Source organism: Nerophis lumbriciformis, linkage group LG24, assembly GCF_033978685.3.
Source record: "Nerophis lumbriciformis linkage group LG24, RoL_Nlum_v2.1, whole genome shotgun sequence".
Lineage (NCBI taxonomy): Eukaryota > Metazoa > Chordata > Actinopteri > Syngnathiformes > Syngnathidae > Nerophis > Nerophis lumbriciformis.
The window spans coordinates 36,135,527-36,158,725 of record NC_084571.2 but is presented as its reverse complement, the minus strand read 5'-3'; the positions used below and the strand labels follow the sequence as shown (position 1 = coordinate 36,158,725).

Here is a 23,199-nt window from a genome sequence, read left to right as displayed (position 1 = left end):
GGGATGGGTCAAATGCAGAGGACAAATTTCACCACACCTAGTGTGTGTGTGACAATCATTGAGACTTTAACTTTAATATTTCTACAGAACAAGCGAGTGATCATTGTAATTTGACTATGCATTAGGCCAAGAATGCCCTGGCCCATGCTGTTCAGTCTTCCCGCCATGACTGTGATCTGCTCAGAGAGCAGTTTGAGGAGGAGCAGGAGGCTAAAGCTGAGCTGCAGCGAGGAATGTCCAAGGCCAACAGTGAGGTGGCACAGTGGAGGACAAAATACGAGACTGATGCCATCCAACGCACTGAAGAGCTGGAAGAGGCCAAGTATGTAAAGTCTCACAACTATACCATAGTATACTAGTGCAGGCCATATACATTTTCTTTGTAACTACCAACCAGTACTTGTATACATATATAACCGGCAAAATACCTTATTTCCCCCTTACAGGAAGAAGCTTGCCCAGCGTCTCCAAGATGCTGAGGAGTCCATTGAAGCTGTGAGCTCTAAGTGTTCCTCTTTGGAGAAGACCAAGCAGAGGCTGCAGGGTGAGGTTGAGGACCTTATGATCGATGTGGAGAGAGCAAACGCTGTGGCTGCCAACCTTGACAAGAAGCAGAGGAACTTTGACAAGGTGGGATAGCAATTAAAATCAAAATGAACAAATGTTCAAAAACACGGTGCTTTAGTGCTAATCCTCTAAAATATGTTCAGGTCCTGGCTGAATGGAAACAGAAGTATGAGGAATGTCAGGCAGAGCTGGAAGGAGCTCAAAAGGAGGCTCGTTCTCTCAGTACTGAACTGTTCAAGATAAAGAACTCTTATGAGGAGGCTCTTGATCATCTGGAGACCACGAAGAGGGAGAACAAGAACCTGCAACGTGAGTCATTCATGCCAAACATAATTGACGTATACATACTTTATGTAAGTCGTTTAAGTTATGTAACTTTGATTTGGATATGACTATGCTTTTGCATCTTCATAAAGAAAAAATAATGCAAAATATTTCATTACAAGATACTTAAATACATAGTTGTATACATTGTATACAAGGAGCGATTCAGTTGAGTGTGTTTATTCTTTATAGAGGAGGTCTCAGACCTGACTGAACAGATTGGAGAAACCGGAAAGACCATCCATGAGCTGGAAAAGGCCAAGAAAACTGTGGAAACTGAAAAGTCTGAAATTCAGATAGCACTGGAGGAGGCAGAGGTAAATACAGTCCAATCTTTATCTATGTTACAAATATGTATGTAAAATATATGTATTTGAAGCCATAGGAATATCAAATGCATGTTCAACAAGATTGCATGCAACTTGGGTAGCCAGAAGTACAGCATAATTTTTTCCCTGCAGAGCACACTAGAGCACGAAGAGGCAAAGATTCTCCGTGTTCAGCTTGAGCTCAACCAGATCAAGGGCGAGGTTGACAGGAAGCTGGCTGAGAAGGACGAGGAGATGGAGCAGATCAAGAGGAACAGCCAGAGAGTTATTGACTCCATGCAGAGCACTCTTGATGCTGAGATCAGAAGCAGAAATGATGCCCTGAGAGTCAAGAAGAAGATGGAGGGAGACCTCAACGAGATGGAGATTCAGTTGAGCCATGCCAATAGACAGGCTGCTGAGTCCCAGAAACAACTGAGGAATGTCCAGGGACAACTCAAGGTAAGTTCATAATTGCTGCATTAAAATGAAGAGTCAAAGAAATTAAAGGTCTGCTTTGCCAGGATGCCCAACTGCACCTTGATGATGCTGTCAGAGGACAGGAGGAAATGAGGGAGCAGGTTGTCATGGTGGAGCGTCGAAACACCCTGATGCTGGCTGAAATTGAGGAGCTAAGAGCTGCTCTTGAACAGACAGACAGATCACGCAAAGTGGCTGAGCAGGAGTTGGTTGATGCCAGTGAGCGTGTCGGACTTCTTCACTCTCAGGTTAATGTTCAATAACTGTACATTTATTTTCCTACACCAAAGCTTCTTGGTAATGCGTACCATATAAATCTGTCCGCTTTATGAAATTAAGAACACCAGCCTGCTGAACACCAAGAAGAAGCTGGAGTCCGACCTTGTCCAGATTCAGAGTGAAGTGGACGATGCTGTGCAGGAATCAAGAAACGCTGAGGAGAAAGCCAAAAAGGCTATCACTGATGTGAGTAGTAGCATTCTCCACGTACCGGTATCAAGTATTTATATTGAGACTACACTACCCACGATTTAGGCTGCTATGATGGCCGAGGAGCTGAAGAAAGAGCAGGACACCAGCGCTCACCTGGAGAGGATGAAGAAGAACCTGGAGGTCACTGTCAAGGACCTGCAGCACCGTCTGGATGAGGCGGAGGATATCGCCATGAAGGGTGGCAAGAAGCAGCTCCAGAAACTGGAGTCTAGGGTATGTAACGTTAAGTGTGACACAATTAACAGTTGAAATCAACATTTAATAACATTAAATATGTCTTTGACTTCAGGTGCGTGAGCTTGAATCTGAAGTTGATGCAGAGCAGAGACGTGGAGCAGACGCTATTAAAGGAGTCCGCAAATATGAGAGGAGAGTGAAGGAGCTGACCTACCAGGTGTCTCCTTTTACAAGAATCATCAATGGACACCTTTAACGCGAAAACATACAGATTATAATACCGTGTATGCATTATTATTCATATAGACTGAGGAGGACAAGAAGAACGTGAACAGACTTCAGGATCTGGTGGACAAACTTCAGCTTAAAGTCAAGGGGTACAAGAGACAGTCTGAGGAGTCTGTAAGTCATTTTATCATAAATATTGCTTATCGAAGAGTACTTTAATATTCTACTTTTAACTCCATATCTTCCACAGGAGGAACAGGCCAACACTCACATGTCCAGACTCAGGAAGGTCCAGCATGAGCTGGAAGAGGCTCAGGAGCGTGCTGACATCGCCGAGTCCCAGGTCAACAAGCTGAGAGCCAAGAGCCGTGATGTTGGAAAGGTAACAAAATGACCAATATTACCATCTTTGAACCATATCTTACCATAGAGTGTTTTCCAAGACTGGGATAAAATACTTATTTTTGTTCTCGTTTTCCCCCCACAGTCTGACGTCGCTGAATAAAGAATTTGCTTTTGATGCCATTCAACAGAGTTCATAAAATATGAACCAACTGTTAAAATGTCATCTTGCAATGCTTTGTACTCAATAAACCTTTCCAAGGTTATATTAAATTGTACCATCATTCTCAAATCCTCATATCATACAGAACGTAGGTCATCATCTGGCTTGACGAAGATTTCCATAGGGTCCACCAAACATCATCCCATTCAGTCTCACAAGAAAATTACTCATTCTTGTAATACCTCCTCCACTCTGCGGGAGCAACAGCGAGTGAAGAAGGTACGCATCACAATAAAAAAATAGACCCTGAAAAATAGGGGTGTCCCAATACAATGTTTCCCTCTGATACAACACCAGTATTGGAGCTTTGAGTATAGGCCGATACCGATATTAACCTTAAACGAGATCAGCACAAATCTTAGTGATATTGTTATTGTTTTGTAGTATGGAATGTTAGAAAAAGGCTTGATCAAGTGAAATTACATTGGTAGCTACAAAAACACTGACCTTGTGAAAGATTTAAGCTTTTGAAGTGGAGTGAGAATTTGTTTTTTTCTGACACATAGTGGTCACAGGAACTTTAAGTTTCAAGTGTATTCACAATACCATATAACAATTACAATAGTAGTGAATATCATCATTTAAAGATGTTGGTACTCATTAAATTAAGTTCATGGTGCAGAAAGTTGAATGATACAGACTTGTTTGTGATTATGATTATATGATACTTGCAGTGACGTGCGGTGAGGTTGATGGCTGGTGAGGCACTGACTTCATCACAGTCAGATTTACAAACCTATGAACCCTAAAGAGTATCTTATTCACCATTTGATTGGCAGCAGTTAACGGGTTATGTTTAAAAGCTCATACCAGCATTCTTCCCTGCTTGGCACTCAGCATCAAGGGTTGGAATTGGGGGTTATTAAATCACCAAAAATTATTCCCAGGCGCGGTGCCGCTGCTGCCCACTGCTCCCCTCACCTCCCAGGGGGTGATCAAGGGTATGGGTCAAATGCAGAGGACAAATTTCATTACACCTAGTGTGTGTGTGACAATCATTGGTACTTTAACTTAACTTTAAGCACATTTAATTAAAAAAAAAACGTTATTATGGTCTTACCTTTACTTATAAAATAAGTCCATGAGCCGCTGTTGTGCTGGATTAATGCACCCCCTGACGAGAGTGTTATATCAACTAAAGCCCTCACTTAAACTTTCCACGTGCAAGATTGAATCTATTTAAAAAAGTGTAACCGAGGGTTTATAAATGTCGCCTGTACTGTATGAAACTACAAAATAACAAACACGGAGGCTCCAGTTTGCACGAGGACCACTTTATTTACCTTCTTTCAAAAACCTCCGCTCCACTCCAACATGTCATCACTTCCGCTCTTAGCGCCTTTAAAATAAGAGCTCAAGGCATATACTGTATAACAGCGCATAACAGGAACTTAACATCACAAAGAGGAAAGCCCATGAAAATAGGTTACAAAAGTTATTTAATAAGAAGCCAAAAAGTGCAAAAACAATAATGTTCGTGTTGGAGGAGTTGTGAATTAGGTACACCTGCAGTGTGCAAGTGTACCTAATGTTGTGGCCCTGCAGTCATTCACAACTCCTCCAACACGAACATTATTGTTTTTGCACTTTTTGGCTTCTTATGAAATAACTTTTATAAATAGATTAAATCTTGCACGTGGAAAGTTTAAGTGTGGGCTTTAGTTGATATAACACTCCCGTCAGGGGTTGCCGTGCATTCTACGGCGGGGGTGCAGGAGGCGGGACTACTGGAGCCTCAGCCAGTGCGTCTTTTGCAGCCGTTTTATGATCGCTCAGCACAAGAAATACGTTACACACATACAGTTGTTGACAAAATACACTGTACATTATATACCTCAGCTAACTAAACTATGGAAATGTATAATATAATTCATATAGCAATACAGTCTCACTGCACAGCAGGCCAGCAGTTAGCCGAGTCCGCAATCCATGGTGAGGCACAACGCAGTGACGTGCCTCAACTGGCTGCTGTTCACCGCACCGTCTCTTCTCAGTATTTGAACGGCAAATGTGAAAATTCAGCGATTTTAAATAAAAATAATCTAAAACGGGTGAAGTCAAATGGAAAATAACTTTATAGTATAATCACTAGATACATATAACAATTTAATTAAAAAAATATATTTTTAAATTTTTTTTCTTTCCATGATGGCAGGTGAGGCCCTGCCTCACCTGCCTCTAGTGACTGCACGTCACTGGATACTTGTTTATATTGATAAATGTCACATTTTAGACTGCAATATTGTTCAATTAATGACAACTATAACATATGTCTTTTGCTAACGTTTATGTATGGTTTATAGGGGTGTAACGGTACACAAAAATTTCGGTTCGGTACGTACCTCGGTTTAGAGGTCACGGTTCGGTTCATTTTCGGTACAGTAAGAAAACAACAAAATATACATTTTTTGGTTATTTATTTACCAAATTTGCAAAATCTCCCACCAAAAATATTTTTCTAAGTGGAATATTTGATGTGAAGTTATGAGAACCTTGGATAGGTCAATAATTCATAATAACATTGATTTAAATGATAATAAATGATAAATGGGTTATACTTGTATAGCGCTTTTCTACCTTCAAGGTACTCAAAGCGCTTTGACAGTATCACCACATTCACACACACATTCACACACTGATGGCGGGAGCTGCCATGCAAGGCGCTAACCAGCAGCCATCAGGAGCAAGGGGTGAAGTGTCTTGCCCAAGGACACAACGGACGTGACTAGGATGGTAGAAGGTGGGGATTGAACCCCAGTAACCAGCAACCCTCCGATTGCTGGCACGGCTACTCTACCAACTTCGCCACGCCGTCGATTCAATATTATGTTTTGAGCAATGACAGTTTGAAAGAAAAAAAAACAGCTTTGTTTTATTAGTCAACATTGCAACTTTTTCTAAATTACATTTAACCTTTAAGCTTTTTTATTTCACTTTTGTTATGTTTTTGTTTATTTTAATAGTATTTTTAGAATGTGCCGTGGGCCTTTAAAACATTAGCTGTGGGCCGCAAATGGCCTCCGGGGCACACTTTTGACACCCCTGCTATAGATAATAAAAAATGAAATGTGATAAATCTATGGATAAAAAGCAGAGCCTGGCGACGCATGCGCGTTTATCATAACTCTCTCTCTCTCTCTGTCTCTGCCCCTCCCTCACCAATGCCGCTGCGCGCACAATTTGTTTTGTTTTTAACCCCTTCTTAACCCTGAACGTACATTGAAAATACACGCAACCCTAACTCAAAATGCCGGACATTTGAGGCATTTAAAGGGGAACATTATCACAATTTCAGAATGGTTAACACCATTAAAAATCAGTTCCCAGTGGCTTATTATATTTTTCGAAGTTTTTTTCAAAATTTTACCCATCACGCAATATCCCTAAAAAAAGCTTCAAAGTGCCTGATTTTAACCATCGTTATATACACCCGTCCATTTTCCTGTGACGTCACATAGTGAAGCCAACACAAACAAACATGGCGGAAAGAACAGCAAGCTATAGCGACATTAGCTCGGATTCAGACTCGGGTTTCAGCGGCTTAAGCGATCCAACAGATTACGCATGTATTGAAACGGATGGTTGTAGTGTGGAGGCAGGTAGCGAAAACGAAATTGAAGAAGAAACTGAAGCTATTGAGCCATATCGGTTTGAACCGTATGCAAGCGAAACCTGCCAACTTTTGAAATCAGAAAAACCTAGTAGCCAGGGTCCAGGGGCCGCAGGCCCCGGTAGGTCCAGGACAAAGTCCTGGTGGGGAATTCAGGCTTCGCCCCCCGACGCAAAATGATTATTAGCATTCAGACAGGTTAAAATGTTGCTAAAACCATCACTTTTCTATCAGTCACAGTGACTTTTCAAAACAAAAATATTACAGCAAAAATCATATGGGTTGATTGACATGTTTATTCTGTAAGCTAACTTCAATAGTTTGAAATTATTTTGACAGTTAATGCCAGTTATCCTGTCAACCTTTCACAAGACTTCAATTTGTTAATTGAAAGTATAAACAGTATAAACACTTTTTACAGTAAACAAATGGTAAAACAGTACTAAACAATTCCATTAAAAAAAAAATGGGTGTCATTATTAACTTTCTGTCCAAGCTTGTATAATCTACTGCCTTGTTCAATTGTAAAAAATATTCTGTGCCTAAAATTCACATTTCTATCACAATTATCATACTGTAAACATGGTAAGCTAACTTCATTACAATTAATAGTCCTGTCAATAGCATGGAATTACAATTCAAATGTAGTTTTTTTGTAAGCCTTTCAAAAGAATTCAAAATATGAAAAATTCATGAAAATTAATTGAAGCCATCAGACACTTGAAAAGTGGCACATCACATCTTTAATGTAATCATTTTAACTTTTCAACAGAAATAGCACTGCAAAAATATTAAGGACATACTTCTGTATTTTGGTAGTTATGCTGTCAACATTTAACAAGATTTCTTCAACTTGGACTTGAAAGCATAAATAGTACAAACACTTTTAACAGTATAACAGTACTAAACAATTCCAATAGATAACATTGGTGTCATTACCTTTTTGTGGCTAAAATCCGAAAAACGTTGAAAGTTTTCCACTTGTATCGCTAGCAACGGCATTAGACTTGTGTTTCTTTGTCCCAACGTGGTCTTTTACATCGCTAATTCCTCCGTGTCCGATCGAAAAATCTTGTCTGCACAAGGTGCAATTCGCGTAGTTTTCACCCTTTTTGGAACGGATAATTATTCCCGGATAGGCTTTTGAATATTCTTCACGGAATGACTGCAGTTTTCTTTTCGGTTTAAGACTCGTATGCGATTTTTCTCCGGCTGATTCCATGATCGTTCGCTCGTTTGGAAACAATGACAACAGGGGCCTCGTGCTTGGCAGCGGTGCTATAAATAGCCTCGCGGAATGGCTCGATAGGAAGTTACGGGAAGCAGGTCGATTGTCATTGTTGTTACACGATTTCGTGAATAAAACTTTTAAAAAAATATTTTTTTTTAATGAATGCCATCCATCCATCTTCTTCCGCTTATCCGAGGTCGGGTCGCGGGGGCAGCAGCCTAAGCAGGGAAGCCCAGACTTCCCTCTCCCCAGCCACTTCGTCCAGCTCCTCCCGGGGGATCCCGAGGCGTTCCCAGGCCAGCCGGGAGACATAGTCTTCCCAACGTGTCCTGGGTCTTCCTCGTGGCCTCCTACCGGTCGGACATGCCCTAAACACCTCCTTAGGGAGGCGCTCGGGTGGCATCCTGACCAGATGCCCGAACCACCTCATCTGGCTCCTCTCGATGTGGAGAAGCAGCGGCTTTACTTTGAGCTCCCCCCGGATGACAGAGCTTCTCACCCTATCTCTAAGGGAGAGCCCCGCCACCCGGCGGAGGAAACTCATTTCGGCCGCTTGTACCCGTGATCTTGTCCTTTCGGTCATAACCCAAAGCTCATGACCATAGGTGAGGATGGGAACGTAGATCGACCGGTAAATTGAGAGCTTTGCCTTCCGGCTCAGCTCCTTCTTCACCACAACGGATCGATACAGCGTCCGCATTACTGAAGACGCCGCACCGATCCGCCTGTCGATCTCACGATCCACTCTTCCCTCACTCGTGAACAAGACTCCAAGGTACTTGAACTCCTCCACTTGGGGCAAGATCTCCTCCCCAACCCGGAGATGGCACTCCACCCTTTTCCGGGCGAGAACCATGGACTCGGACTTGGAGGTGCTGATTCTCATCCCAGTCGCTTCACACTCAGCTGCGAACCGATCCAGTGAGAGCTGAAGATCCTGGCCAGATGAAGCCATCAGGACCAAATCATCTGCAAAAAGCAGAGACCTAATCCTGCAGCCACCAAACCGGATCCCCTCAACGCCTTGACTGCGCCTAGAAATTCTGTCCATAAAAGTTATGAACAGAATCGGTGACAAAGGGCAGCCTTGGCGGAGTCCAACCCTCACCGGAAACGTATCCGACTTACTGCCGGCAATGCGAACCAAGCTCTGACACTGATCATACAGGGAGCGGACCGCCACAATCAGACAGTCCGAAACCCCATACTCTCTGAGCACTCCCCACAGGACTTCCCGAGGGACATGGTCGAATGCCTTCTCCAAGTCCACAAAGCACATGTAGACTGGTTGGGCAAACTCCCATGCACCCTCAAGGACCCTGCCGAGAGTATAGAGCTGGTCCACAGTTCCACGACCAGGACGATTTCATTCATTTTTAATGAATGAAAAACCGTATTTTTTATCACTGCAACCGTAACCCGGAATAGGTTGATGAAAACCGTACTACTTACGGGAAAACCGGAGTAGTTGGCAGGTATGTGTCCGTGTGGAAACTTGTTCGGTACACCTCCGAACCGAACCGACACCGCCGTACCGAAACGGTTCAATACAAATACACGTACCGTTTACACCCCTAATGGTTTAGAATGCATACTAAAAAGACAAGTGTGCTTGTCTTACATAAGGATTGTACATAAGGATTGTAAATAATAAGCAAAATATCTCAAAAAGTGCAGTTTCCCTTTAAGCTTGTCGAGGTGAAACAAACTTAAAAATAAATGCAAGAGTTCAGACTGACTGCTCCACTACAAACAGCAACTGTCAACACGAGTGCTCTGCTGACTAACAGCAGTCATGCAAGAATCAAGCGTTTGTAATTTAAGCCATCCCACGACAGTAACAGCCAGCTAGACACGCCATTCCAGACCTTGTTAGAATCATCTTTCACCTCTGTGGGCAAGCAGAGGCATAAATTAACTCTGACCCCCCCCCCTGCGTCAAACATGTGAACAGCTCAGGCTGAATTCAATACATGCTTGTGTCTGCCAGGTACTGAAGCAAGACACCCTTGTAGTAAATGGAAACTAAACTGACGTGTAACCCTCTTAAGGCTCACATGCATACTCGGTGGCACCAGGTCACACTGGTAAATGCTTTTCTATTCAAGATGTACAAAACCCAAAACCAGTGAAGTTGGCACGATGTGTAAATGGTAAATAAAAACAATGATTTGCAAATCCTTTTCAACTTATATTCAATTGAATAGACTGCAAAGACAAGATATTTAATGTTCACACTGACAAAACTAATTTTTTTTTGCAAATAATCATTAACTTTGAATTTAATGGCAGCAACACATTGCAAAAAGGTTGTCACAGGGGCATTTTTACCACTGTGTCACATGGCCTTTCCTTTTAACAACACTCAGTAAACGTTTGGGAACTGAGGAGACACATTTTTTAAGCTTTTCAGGTGGAATTCTTTCCCATTCTTGCTTGACGTACAGCTTAAGTTGTTCAACAGTCCGGGTGTCTCCGTTGTGGTATTTTAGGCTTCATATTGCACCACACATTTTCAATGGGAGACAGGTCTGGACTACAGGCAGGCCAGTCTAGTACCCGCACTCTTTTACTATGAAGCTACTTTGATGTAACACGTGGCTTGGCATTGTCTTGCTGAAATAAGCAGGGGCGTCCATGATAACAATGCTTGGATGGCAACATATGTTGCTCCAAAACCTGTATGTACCTTTCAGCATTAATGGTGCCTTCACCAGAGGTGGGTAGAGTAGCCAGAAATTGTACTCAAGTAAGAGTACTGTTACTTTAGAGATTTATTACTCAAGTAAAAGTAAGTAGTCACCCAAATATTTACTTGAGTAAAAGTAAAAAGTATGTTGTGAAAAAACTACTCAAGTACTGAGTAACTGATGAGTAACATACACACACACATATATATATATATATATATATATATATATATATATATATATATATATATATATATATATATATATATATATATATATATATATATACATATACATACATATACATTGATATATACAGTATATAATTTATATGTATTTATTTTGCTGTTTTTGTTTACATGTTAAAGATGTTTTAATGAATATACATGCATGTTTAACATATAGATTCCTTTCTTTCATGAAGACAAGAATATAAGTTGGTGTATTACCTGATTCTGATGACTTGCGTTGATTGTAATCAGACAGTAGTGATGATAACGTCCACGTTTTCAAATGGAGGAGAAGAAATGTTCCTCCTTTCTGTCTAATACCACATGAAAGTGGTGGGTTTTGGGCATCTTATTTGTACAGCTTCCATATTCGTTTTTATACACTTTACAAGAAATATATTGGCGTCAAACTCCTTAGCTTGCTAGCTTGTTTGCGCTGGCTTTCGGAGACTCTTGTTTTGAAAGCGCAGGCGCGATAGAGCGGCACTTTTATTGTGAAGACAGGAACTGTGCAGTCAGTCTTTAGGCTTTTGACGGGATGTACGGTTGAAATAAAACAGTATCTTTTTTCCTTCACACTTTTGATTGATTGATTGGAACTTGTATTATTAGATTGCACAGTACAGTACATATTCCGTACAATTGACCACTAAATGGTAACACCCCAATAAGTTTTTACACTTGTTTAAGTCAGGTCATGTGACCACCTGGCTTTGATTGGTCCAACGTCACCAGTGACTGCATCTGATTGGTGGAACGAAGTGAAACGTCACCAGTAAGGCAGGCACTTTGAAGGTCTGTCTGACAGACCAAAACAAACAAAGCGTGCATTAACAGATCGATAAAAATTAGTAGCGAGTAGCGAGCTGAATGTAGATAAAAGTAGCGGAGTAAAAGTAGCATTCCTTCTCTATAAATATACTTAAGTAAAAGTAAAAGTATGTTGCATTAAAACTACTCTTAGAAGTACAATTTATCCCAAAAGTTACTCAAGTAGATGTAACGGAGTAAATGTAGCGCGTTACTACCCACCTCTGGCCTTCACAGATGTGTAAGTTGCCCATGTCTTGGGCACTAATACACCCCCGTACCATCACAGATGTTGGCTTTTGAACTTTGCGCCTATAACAATCCGGATGGTTCTTTTCCTCTTTGTTCCGGAGGACACGACGTCCAGAGTTGCCAAAAACTATTTGAAATGTGGACTCGTCAGACCACAGAACACTTTTCCACTTTGCATCAGTCCATCTTAGATGAGCTCGGGCCCAGCGAAGCCGGCAGCGTTTCTGGGTGTTGTTGATAAATGGCTTCGGCTTAGCATAGTATGGTTTTAACTTGCACTTACAGATGTAGCGACAAACTGTAGTTACCGACAGTGGTTTTCTGAAGTGTTCCTGAGCCCATGTGGTGATATCCTTTACACACTGATGTCGTTTTTGTGATGCAGTACCACCTGAGGGATCGAAGGTCCGTAATATCATCGCTTACGTGCAGTGATTTCTCCAGATTCTCGGCACCTTTTGATGATATTACAAACGGTAGATGGTGAAATCCCTAAATTCCTTGCAATAGCTCGTCGAGAAATGTTGTTCTTAAACTGTTCGACAGTTTGCTCACGCATTTGTTGACAAAGTGGTGACCCTCGCCCCGTCCTTGTTTGTGAATGACTGAGCATTTCACGGAAGCTGCTTTTATACCCAATCATGGCACCCACCTGTTCCCAATTAGCCTGCTCACCTGTGGGATGTTCCAAATAAGAGTTTGATGAGCGTTCCTCAACTTTCTCAGTCTTTTTTTTGCCACTTGTGCCAGCTTTTTTGAAACATGTTGCAGGCATCAAATTCCAAATGAGCTAATATTTGCAAAAAATAAAGTTTTCCAGTTTGAATGTTAAATATCTTGTCTTTGCAGTCTATTCAATTGAATATAAGTTGAAAAGAATTAGCAAATCATTGTATTCTCTTTTTATTTACCATTTACACAACGTGACAACTTCACTGGTTTGGGGTTTTGTATGACCTTACCCTGAACTAACAGGAAAATGTACACATTCATCAACGAGGTCAGTGGGTTTGTTTGACCAAGTACCATCATAATGACCAACATTCAAGTATAGTAGCGTAGTAGGCCTAAATATTAATTAAAAACACAAAATATGTTTTATTTACAAGTATATTTAATATTTTTGGCCACTGTAACATTACACACAGTTTGAAGAGTAACACCGTCTTTGAATATAGGAAAGTAACACACTTAATAATGAATCAAATCTTAGCGTACCACTATATTGAGCACGCGTATCAGTTTGAGAATCACTCAATGTGGTTACACAAATAAATTATTAGTTCCACACTGCAAATTATTTGCCATTTGCCAAGATTTTATTCCCTAGTTTTCAGAGATATTTACTTATTTTTACTTATTGACTTAGGGTACATCATAATCTTAATTTTAGCATAATTATAGTTTGCCTATTCTAGTTTAAAAATATAAAAATTGGGCAGGAAGAGGCTAGGAATAGGTTTACTGTAAATTTTATATGAAGCGCCATGTCTTTTATTGATATTTTACATGCCTTTCTTCACGCAAGACCATGGATCGCAGGGCCCTACGTTTAGCGTGTTCTGCCTTGATCACGAGTCCGCGGTTCACTAACTCGTCTTTCCTGCGGCAGGAAAACACCAACAAAACAGGAAAAGCCACCAAAATAGGAGCGCAAGACAAGAACTAAAACACTACACACAGGAAAACAGCAAAAAAGTCCAAATAAGTCAGGGTGTGATGTGACAGGTGGTGACAGTCAGGCACGTGCACACATAGGGCCCTATGGGTGCTTGAGCCCCTGCCCTTTTTTGCCTCGTCTTAAAAAGTGCCCTCCGTCTGTGTGTGTGTTTATTTATTTATTCATTTTTGTATTTAAACAACACTAATAAATTCCTGTCAGGGATGTAAAAAAACAAACAAACAAAAAAACAGCGGTACAAAAACTCCACGTTTTCTTGTAATACCGGGTTGTTTGAGCCTGCCGCTTCCGCCAGAGAGAGAGAGAGAGAGAGGGTGAGTGAGTGAGTAAGTGAGAGGAGAGAGCGCCAACTGCGCCCCTGAGGAGACGTGACAGTGGAGCAACTTGAACCTGTGAGTTATGGTCTAGTCGCCGTCCACTTATTCAGCATCTAATATGGGTAATATTTCAGAAAAACGCTGTATTATTCTATTATTCAATGTGTCAGCTTCTGTTTTTGCCGGACGTCGGAGCACGGCGCATCAATTGAGCACGGCACATCAAATCCGCACAGAGCAGAGCGGATCGTGCGGAACAGGAAGTAGTGTACAAAATACAAAATAAAACACCGGGTTAATTTTCAAAATAAAATGCACTGTGTTTACAGCGGATCACATTTCTCTCACAGTAGAGGTTTAGATATAAAGTTTATTGTGACTTTGCTATTACTGTGTGGGTTAACAAAATAATAATAATAATGATAATAATAACAATAATAATAATAAGAAGAATGATAATGATAATAATAATAATTATTATTATTATTATTATTAATAATAATAATAATTTCAGCATTCTGGGGATATAAGATGTAGGTTATCTGTTAGGAATATTACCATCTGTATTTAAACTTGATTCATGTTGATTATGCCTGCAGCACAATGCCAAAAAAAGAAAGGATACAGAAAAGGAAGGAGAAGGAGCACCAGGAAGCAGCTAAGGGTAGCAGACCTCTTAATGCATGGCTAAAACCAAGTACTAGCACCAGAATTCAAGAAAGACCACAGACCTCAGAAAGTGTCACACCTGAGAGAGAGGCAGAGACCTTAGAAGCAACACCTGAGAGAGAGGAGGAGGAGGAGAGAGTAGAAGCAACACCTGAGAGAGAGGAGGAGGAGAGAGTAGAAGCAACACCTGAGAGAAAAGAGGCTTTAGATGCAACTCCTGACACAGAGGAAGCCATAGAAATCCCGGTAAATGTTGGGGAGGAAGAATCCACAGGAAGGGAGGCAGATGATACTACTGCAGAGGAAGCCACAGATGAGGGGGAAGTTGAAGGAGCTACAAGTGATGTAGGAGAAGAGGTCTTATCAAATATTGCACTGTTAAAATATCCTACAGATCCTGCCCACCAACAAGCTTTTGATCTAAAATGTAATGCCAGCTATGTCAATATGTGTGTTGATAGAGGACCATGTCAACCTGTACTTAGATGTCCCAAAAAATGCAGATGGACGATCATTTCAAAGAAACTGGTATAACACTAGGTCGTGGTTGGAATACTCACCAGACAAGGATGGCATGTTCTGCTTCAGCTGTCGTCTTTTTCTTAATGAAGAAAAGTACAGCAAGTCTGCTTGAAGAGTGGCTGGGTTAAACAACTATATTTATTTTTGTATTTTTTTTCAAAGTTCATGTTGCACTGTTCAATGTTCAATATTAAAGTGCTTATTTTTAACAATGAATAGCCTAATAATAAACCAGTGTTTTGTTGCTTTTCATGTCTTCCAAGCCTATGACAATGTGAATTAACTAATTATGACAATAATATGGTGACACAAAAGAAATGGCAATCACTTTTACCTACAAGGGACACACAGCTAAGTAGTTAGCTTCCTATTCAGGCCCGGCCCTAACCAATCTGGCGCCCTAGGCAAGATTTTAGGTGGCGCCCCCCCACATCGGCAGTGAAGTGTATATACTCACAAGAACCCGAATAGCTTTGTCTTTGACTTTTTTTTTTTACTTACAACTATACCAAATATATAAAGGGGTGGAAAAGTGACTATTACCTGCAGGGCAAACATTAGCTAACCAGAAGGCAATAACAATGTAAACAAAAAACACCTGCTTAAAAGATCTAATACAAATGTCCCTGAGGAATGTAAGGTGGGAGTACTGTAATTACCTAACGTTACATTATTATTTTCCATAACAATTTAGCCCCCTCCACAATATTAACCCGACGTTAAAACAGAACTAGCTATTTATTGATTAGCAATTGCCGAATCATGTAACATTAGCTTAATGCTAAAAAGCCAGGTTACTATCACATTCTGTAACAGACAAATAATTTAATGTAGGCTAACGTTACTTACCTGCTACCTCTGTCTTTTCTCGTTTCTCCTCCTCTTCTTTTCTCTTTTTTCTTCCCTGGGCACCTGACAGTTTTGGCCGTTTTGACATCTTGTGTTGATTTTTTGATGTGGTGACGTCCAAAAAGAGTCATGATACGGGAAGGGAGGGGGCGCACCGTGCGGGGGGAGGAGGGGGGGCGTAATGTTGTAACAAATAATATTTCTATTAAATAGGCTTTACTTTGCATTTTAATTAACGTGAGATTATTTTTTTGTATTTAGAAATAATAGTAACAACTTTTTTTTTTTTTTTTTTTTCTCTCCAACATTTGTGGCACTGGCATGGCGCCCCCTGATGGACGGCGCCCTTAGCATTTGCCTATACGGCCTATGCCACGGGCCGGCCCTGTTCCTATTAGCACATTTAATTTTACATTAATTTCCATATTGTGTAAAGGACCAAAAAAAAATGTACTGCCCTTTTCTGACTTTGAGCCCCTGCCCCTCTATAATCATGTGCACGTCCCTGGTGACAGTACACCTACTTTGAGACAAGAGCTATAGTGATGCATGCTTGGTTATGCTTTAAAGTCATATCCAACAATTGCATCAATGACTTTTTACTGTCAATTGGCTGCTGAGTTTCATTTTTTTAAGGTTTTCTGCTGGTAGTGTGCCTCCAAAAAATGTGCCTCGGCTCAAAAAAAGGTTGAAAAACACTATGCTAGTCATGCAACCTGAGGGTTCCTGGTTCAATCCCCACCTTCTACCAACCTAGTCACGTCCGTCGTGTCCTTGATCAAGACACCTCACCCTTGCTCCTGATGGGTCGTGGTTAGGGCCTTGCATGGCAGCTCCCGCCATCAGTGTGTGAATGTGTGTGTGAATGGGTGAATGTGGAAATAGTGCTTTGAGTACCTTGAAGGTAGAAACGCACTATAAAAGTATAACCCATTTACCATTTACAGTGCACTTGCGCCATCTAGTGGAGATATGTGCACATTTCAAGCCTTGTACATGGCGATGGTAACCCGAAACTAATAAGAGATATATTAATATTTCCCACAATGTAAAAGTAACAACTGCCAATGGTAGAATGTAGTTTCAATATAATACAACACAAATATATTTTTGTACAACAGAAAGCACAAACTCACCTCAGGATTAGGCTTGGTCTCCTCTGTTAAAACTGCCATGACACCTAAATGACAAACATACAAAAAAGCAAACAGTTCAGTATTTGACATACATTAATCATAACAAACAATACAATAACACATCAGATTGATTGAGTGATATAATCGATGAAAAATAGCAAATTTGAATCCTGCTAGCTTGCTAAACACCTGCTAGCTTGCTAACAAAACATGACCAGAAAGTTTTAATGACGTACTTTAGTGGAGCTGTTTTAATATACTCTTCCTCATTATTATACATTATAATAAGACAGATAAAACTCATACCTTACATTAATATCGTTGGATGTATTCTGTCTAACTCTTTTTTTTTGTCCACTGCCTGGCTGGTGCTAGCTTAAATGCTAGCAAGTTAGCCACAACTTTTTTTTCCTTTTATTTATTTTTATTTTTTTTTATTGAACAACAAACATACTTTTATAATTCACTCAACAGTCAAGGCACTTTCAACAACAAGAAAAAAATCAAATACAGATAGAGTATTAAATATTATTAAATAATAATAAAAAATATAAAAAATAAAAATTTAAAAAAGACAAAAAGGTGTAGCTAAATCACTTTAAATGTTTTTAACAAAAAAATATCAATTTAAGAGCTTTTGTACATGATAGCCAGAACTGGCACATGCTATGTTTTTGTTTTTAAAACGTATTGTATAAGGAAGCCCTTTGCCGCCACTAAAAATGTTTTCGTAATTATGAGACTAAAAAGTAATTATTATGAGATAAAAACTCGAGATTGTGAGATAGTTAAAATTATGAGATAAAACGTCAATTATGAGATTTTAAAAAATGGTAAAAAATGAGATCAATTGAAATTATGAGACAAAAACTCGAAATTATGAGATAAAAAGTTATAATTATAACTTTGAAGCAATGGATGGAAACAACTATGGACATATATAAAATGGAGAAGATAACTGCCTTTATTAATTATAAAATTGGAGAAATTCACTTCATAATGGGAAAACTGAGTCATTTATGTCACGCCCCATAAACCTGACTTTAATTTTTCGAATTAGTGATTGTACTGCTTAAAAAAAAAAAGATTGCTCCCTATATATGTGTGTGTATATATATATATATATATATATATATATATATATATATATATATATATATGTTTATTTTTTTTTAAATTTTATTTCTGATCATTTTTATTATTATTAATGTATTATTTCTTTTTTCGTTTATTTAATTGATGTATTTGTAGATATTACTTTGTTTTTTTTGCGATATATATATATATATATTTTTTTTTTTTTTAAATTTTATTTCTGATCATTATTATTATTATTAATGTATTATTTCTTTTTTTTGTTTATTTAATTGATGTATTTGTAGATATTACTTTGTTTTTTTTGCGGTTTCTTTTTTTGGGGGGTGAAATGGTTGTGATATAAACAAAAAATATTTTGACATTTAGGGCAGACAACAGATATATGATGTATGTGATTATGATGTAATGGATAGGAATGTTTGATGCTGGATGTCGATAAAAATAAAATGAAAGAAAAATGAAAAAAAAAAAGTTATAATTATGAGATTTATAATATGAAGTCGAAAATATGAGATAAAACATCAATTATGAAATAAAATGTCGAAATTATGCGGGAAAACATAATTTTATCTTTTTTGTCTCATAATCTTGACTTTTTCTCTCATAATTATGGCTTTTAATCTCATAATCATGATTTACCATTGTGGTATTTTTTTTAAAGATACCTTTGAGGATTAAAAATGTGTACAGTCGTGGTCAAAAGTTTACATACACTTGGGAAGGACATGATGTCATGGCTGCCTTGAGTTTCCAATCATTTCTACAACTCTTATTTCATCACATGGACAAAGATAAGACCTTCTGTAGGAAAGTAATGTGGTCAGATGGAACAAAAATTGCAATACAGCAATATGTTTGAAGGAGAAAAGGTGAGGCCTTTAATTCCAGGAACACCATATCTACCGTCAAGCATGGTGGTGGTAGTATTATTTTCTGGGCCTGTTTTGCTGCCAATGGAACTGGTGCTATACAGAGAGTGAATTGGACAATGAAAAAGGAGGATTCCCTCCAAATTCTTCAGGACAAGCTAAAATCATCAGCCCGGAGGTTGGGTCTTGGGCGCAGTTGGGTGTTCCAACAGGACAATGACCCCAAACACACGTCAAAAGTGGTTAAGGAATGGCTAAATCAGGCTAGAATGAAGGTTTCAGAATGGCCTTCCCAAAGTCCTGACTGGACAATGCCGAAGAAACAAGTCCATGTCAGAAAACCAACACATTTAGCTGAACTGCACCAATTTTGTCAAGAGGAGTGGTCAAAAACTCAAGGCAGAAGCTTGTGGATGGCTACCAAAAGCGCCTTATTGCAGGTAAACTTGCCAAGGGACATGTAAGCAAATATTAACATTGCTGTATGTATACTTTTGACCCATTTTCAGTAGACCCAAAATAAATTCATAAAAGAAGCAAACTTCATGAATGTTTTTTGTGAGCAACAAGTATGTGCTCCAATCACTCTATCACAAAAAAATAAAGAGTTGTAGAAATGATTGGAACCTCAAGACAGCCATGACATGATGTTCTTTACAAGTCTATGTAAACTTTTGACCACGACTGTACAGGTAAAAGCCAGTAAAATAGAATATTTTGAAAAACTTGATTTATTTCAGTAATTGCATTCAAAAGGTGTAACTTGTACATTATATTTATTCATTGCACACAGACTGATGCATTCAAATGTTTATTTCATTTAATTTTGATGATTTGAAGTGGCAACAAATGAAAATCCAAAATTCCGTGTGTCACAAAATTAGAATATTACTTAAGGCTAATACAAAAAAGGGATTTTTAGAAATGTTGGCCAACTGAAAAGTATGAAAATGAAAAATATGAGCATGTACAATACTCAATACTTGGTTGGAGCTCCTTTTGCCTCAATTACTGCGTTAATGCGGCGTGGCATGGAGTCGATGAGTTTCTGGCACTGCTCAGGTGTTATGAGAGCCCAGGTTGCTCTGATAGTGGCCTTCAACTCTTCTGCGTTTTTGGGTCTGGCATTCTGCATCTTCCTTTTCACAATACCCCACAGATTTTCTATGGGGCTAAGGTCAGGGGAGTTGGCGGGCCAATTTAGAACAGAAATACCATGGTCCGTAAACCCTGCAGGCACGGGTAGATTTTGCGCTGTGTGCAGGCGCCAAGTCCTGTTGGAACTTGAAATCTCCATCTCCATAGAGCAGGTCAGCAGCAGGAAGCATGAAGTGCTCTAAAACTTGCTGGTAGACGGCTGCGTTGACCCTGGATCTCAGGAAACAGAGTGGACCGACACCAGCAGATGACATGGCACCCCAAACCATCACCCAACCATGCAAATTTTGCATTTCCTTTGGAAATCGAGGTCCCAGAGTCTGGAGGAAGACAGGAGAGGCACAGGATCCACGTTGCCTGAAGTCTAGTGTAAAGTTTCCACCATCAGTGATGGTTTGGGGTGCCATGTCATCTGCTGGTGTCGGTCCACTCTGTTTCCTGAGATCCAGGGTCAACGCAGCCGTCTACCAGCAAGTTTTAGAGCACTTCATGCTTCCTGCTGCTGACCTGCTCTATGGAGATGGAGATTTCAAGTTCCAACAGGACTTGGCGCCTGCACACAGCGCAAAATCTACCCGTGCCTGGTTTACGGACCATGGTATTTCTGTTCTAAATTGGCCCGCCAACTCCCCTGACCTTAGCCCCATAGAAAATCTGTGGGGTATTGTGAAAAGGAAGATGCAGAATGCCAGACCCAAAAACGCAGAAGAGTTGAAGGCCACTATCAGAGCAACCTGGGCTCTCATAACACCTGAGCAGTGCCAGAAACTCATCGACTCCATGCCACGCCGCATTAACGCAGTAATTGAGGCAAAAGGAGCTCCAACCAAGTATTGAGTATTGTACATGCTCATATTTTTCATTTTCATACTTTTCAGTTGGCCAACATTTCTAAAAATCCCTTTTTTGTATTAGCCTTAAGTAATATTCAAATTTTGTGACACACGGAATTTTGGATTTTCATTTGTTGCCACTTCAAATCATCAAAATTAAATGAAATAAACATTTGAATGCATCAGTCTGTGTGCAATGAATAAATATAATGTACAAGTTACACCTTTTGAATGCAATTACTGAAATAAATCTAGTTTTTCAAAATATTCTAATTTACTGGCTTTTACCTGTATACACACAAATAAACTACAGTGCAACATTTAAAGGAACCATATGTCAGAATCTGGCCAGAAACGGTACTGCAATCATGGTCAAAAGTATGCAGTCCCCTCCCCCTCTCCCTGACTGAGGTTGCCAGATACACAGCCGAATCCAGCTCGACCCAAAACTAAAGAGGAGACATTTTACCAAGGTATGTCTATAGGCTACGGTTTCAAACGTTTCAGATTGCCATATAACTTGGTACATGTGGTCCACAATATGCAAACACAAATGAGGAATTATTTTATCATGTGATTTGGCATATATTTCCCCCCTTAGCCTGTATGTCCATGTGTCATTGACCGGGCTAGCATGCTAAGCATTACACTAAGAGCTAAGCACCATCACACTAAGCATTCATTACAGGAACATACTAGCTTTGTTAGACAAGATCATAGACTGTATTGGACAATATAGTTCACATACCAAATGTCCATTTCCATTTATTACAAGTAATGAGAAAACGTAAATGCCTGACTTACCTTTCAAGGAGGAAACTAGCAAGTTTGGCGTCAACCATCTCCATCTTTCAAAGGCATCCCCGATACAAATACTCATTTTGTTGAATAAGTTGAGAATGGTAATGACGCCTTTTACATTTACTAAGGTCTGACATGTTTAGTAACTTTACCAGTGGCAGACGAAGATGGCGGTGCGTAACTGGCAACCTGGATGTAACACAATAATAATAATAATGGATTAGATTTATATAGCGCTTATCTAGACACTCAAAGCGCTTCACAGAGAAGTGAGAACTCATCATTCATTCACACCTGGTGGTGGTAAGCTACTTTCATAGCCACAGCTGCCCTGGGGTAGACTGACGGAAGCGTGGCCGCCAGCTTGCGCCTACGGGCCCTCCAACCACCACCTATCATTCATCATTCATTCACCGGTGTGAGCGGCACCGGGGACAAGGGTGAAGTGTCCTGCCCAAGGACACAACAGTAGCGTTTTGGATGGTAAGAGGCGGGGAGTGAACCTGCAACCCTCAGGTTTCTGGCACGGCCGCGCTAACCACTACGCCATGCCGCTCCTTAAGACAAGATTCAAGATTATTTATTGTCAATTCTTAACATGCACAAGCATACTTGCCAACCTTGAGACCTCCGATTTCGGGAGGTGGGGTGGGGGCGTGGTTGGGGCGGGGGCGTGGTTAGGGGCGTGGTTAAGAGGGGAGGAGTATATTTACAGCTAGAATTCACCAAGTCAAGTATTTCATATATATATATATATATATATATATATATATATATATATATATATATATCCCTGCGACCCCGAAGGGAATAAGCGGTAGGAAATGGATGGATGGATATATATATATATATATATATATATATATATATATATATATATATATAAATAAATAAAAGAAATACTTGAATTTCAGTGTTCATTTATTTACACATATACACATATACATAACACTCATCTACTCATTGTTGAGTCAAGGGTTGAATTGTCCATCCTTGTTCTATTCTCTGTCACTATCTTTCTAACCATGCTGAACAGGTCTCTGATTATGTGTGGCACGCACAAAAGTGCTTTCATCAAATGCACTAGATGGCAGTATTGTCCTGTTTAAGAGTGTCACAACATTGCTGTTTACGGCAGACGGACTGCTTTACTGTAGACGTTCTTTATATTGTGGGAAAGCGGACTCAGGTCCGCATGGAGCTGGAGGGGGCGTGGCCTCCAGCTCCGCCTGAATTTCGGGATATTTTCGGGAGAAAATTTGTCCCGGGAGGTTTTCGGGAGAGGCGCTGAATTTCGGGAGT

General features: G+C 39.9%; 1 protein-coding gene and 1 pseudogene across 1 annotated transcript; both read left to right on the top strand.

Moving 5' to 3' along the window:
• The window catches only part of LOC133620485 (myosin heavy chain, fast skeletal muscle-like), a 51,828-nt pseudogene extending 51,469 nt beyond the window's left edge, over positions 1–359 (top strand).
• A 90-nt stretch (positions 360–449) lies between these two features.
• On the top strand, positions 450–3,162 carry LOC140679805 (uncharacterized). Its single transcript, XM_072916022.1, has 11 exons — positions 450–630; positions 711–876; positions 1,084–1,208; positions 1,353–1,661; positions 1,724–1,927; positions 2,019–2,144; positions 2,214–2,384; positions 2,461–2,565; positions 2,655–2,750; positions 2,827–2,958; positions 3,064–3,162. Exons 1-11 carry the CDS (start codon positions 562–564, stop codon positions 3,079–3,081), a joined length of 1,521 nt encoding a protein of 506 aa, XP_072772123.1. The 5' UTR covers positions 450–561; the 3' UTR covers positions 3,082–3,162.
• Positions 3,163–23,199: the final 20,037 nt, after the last annotated feature.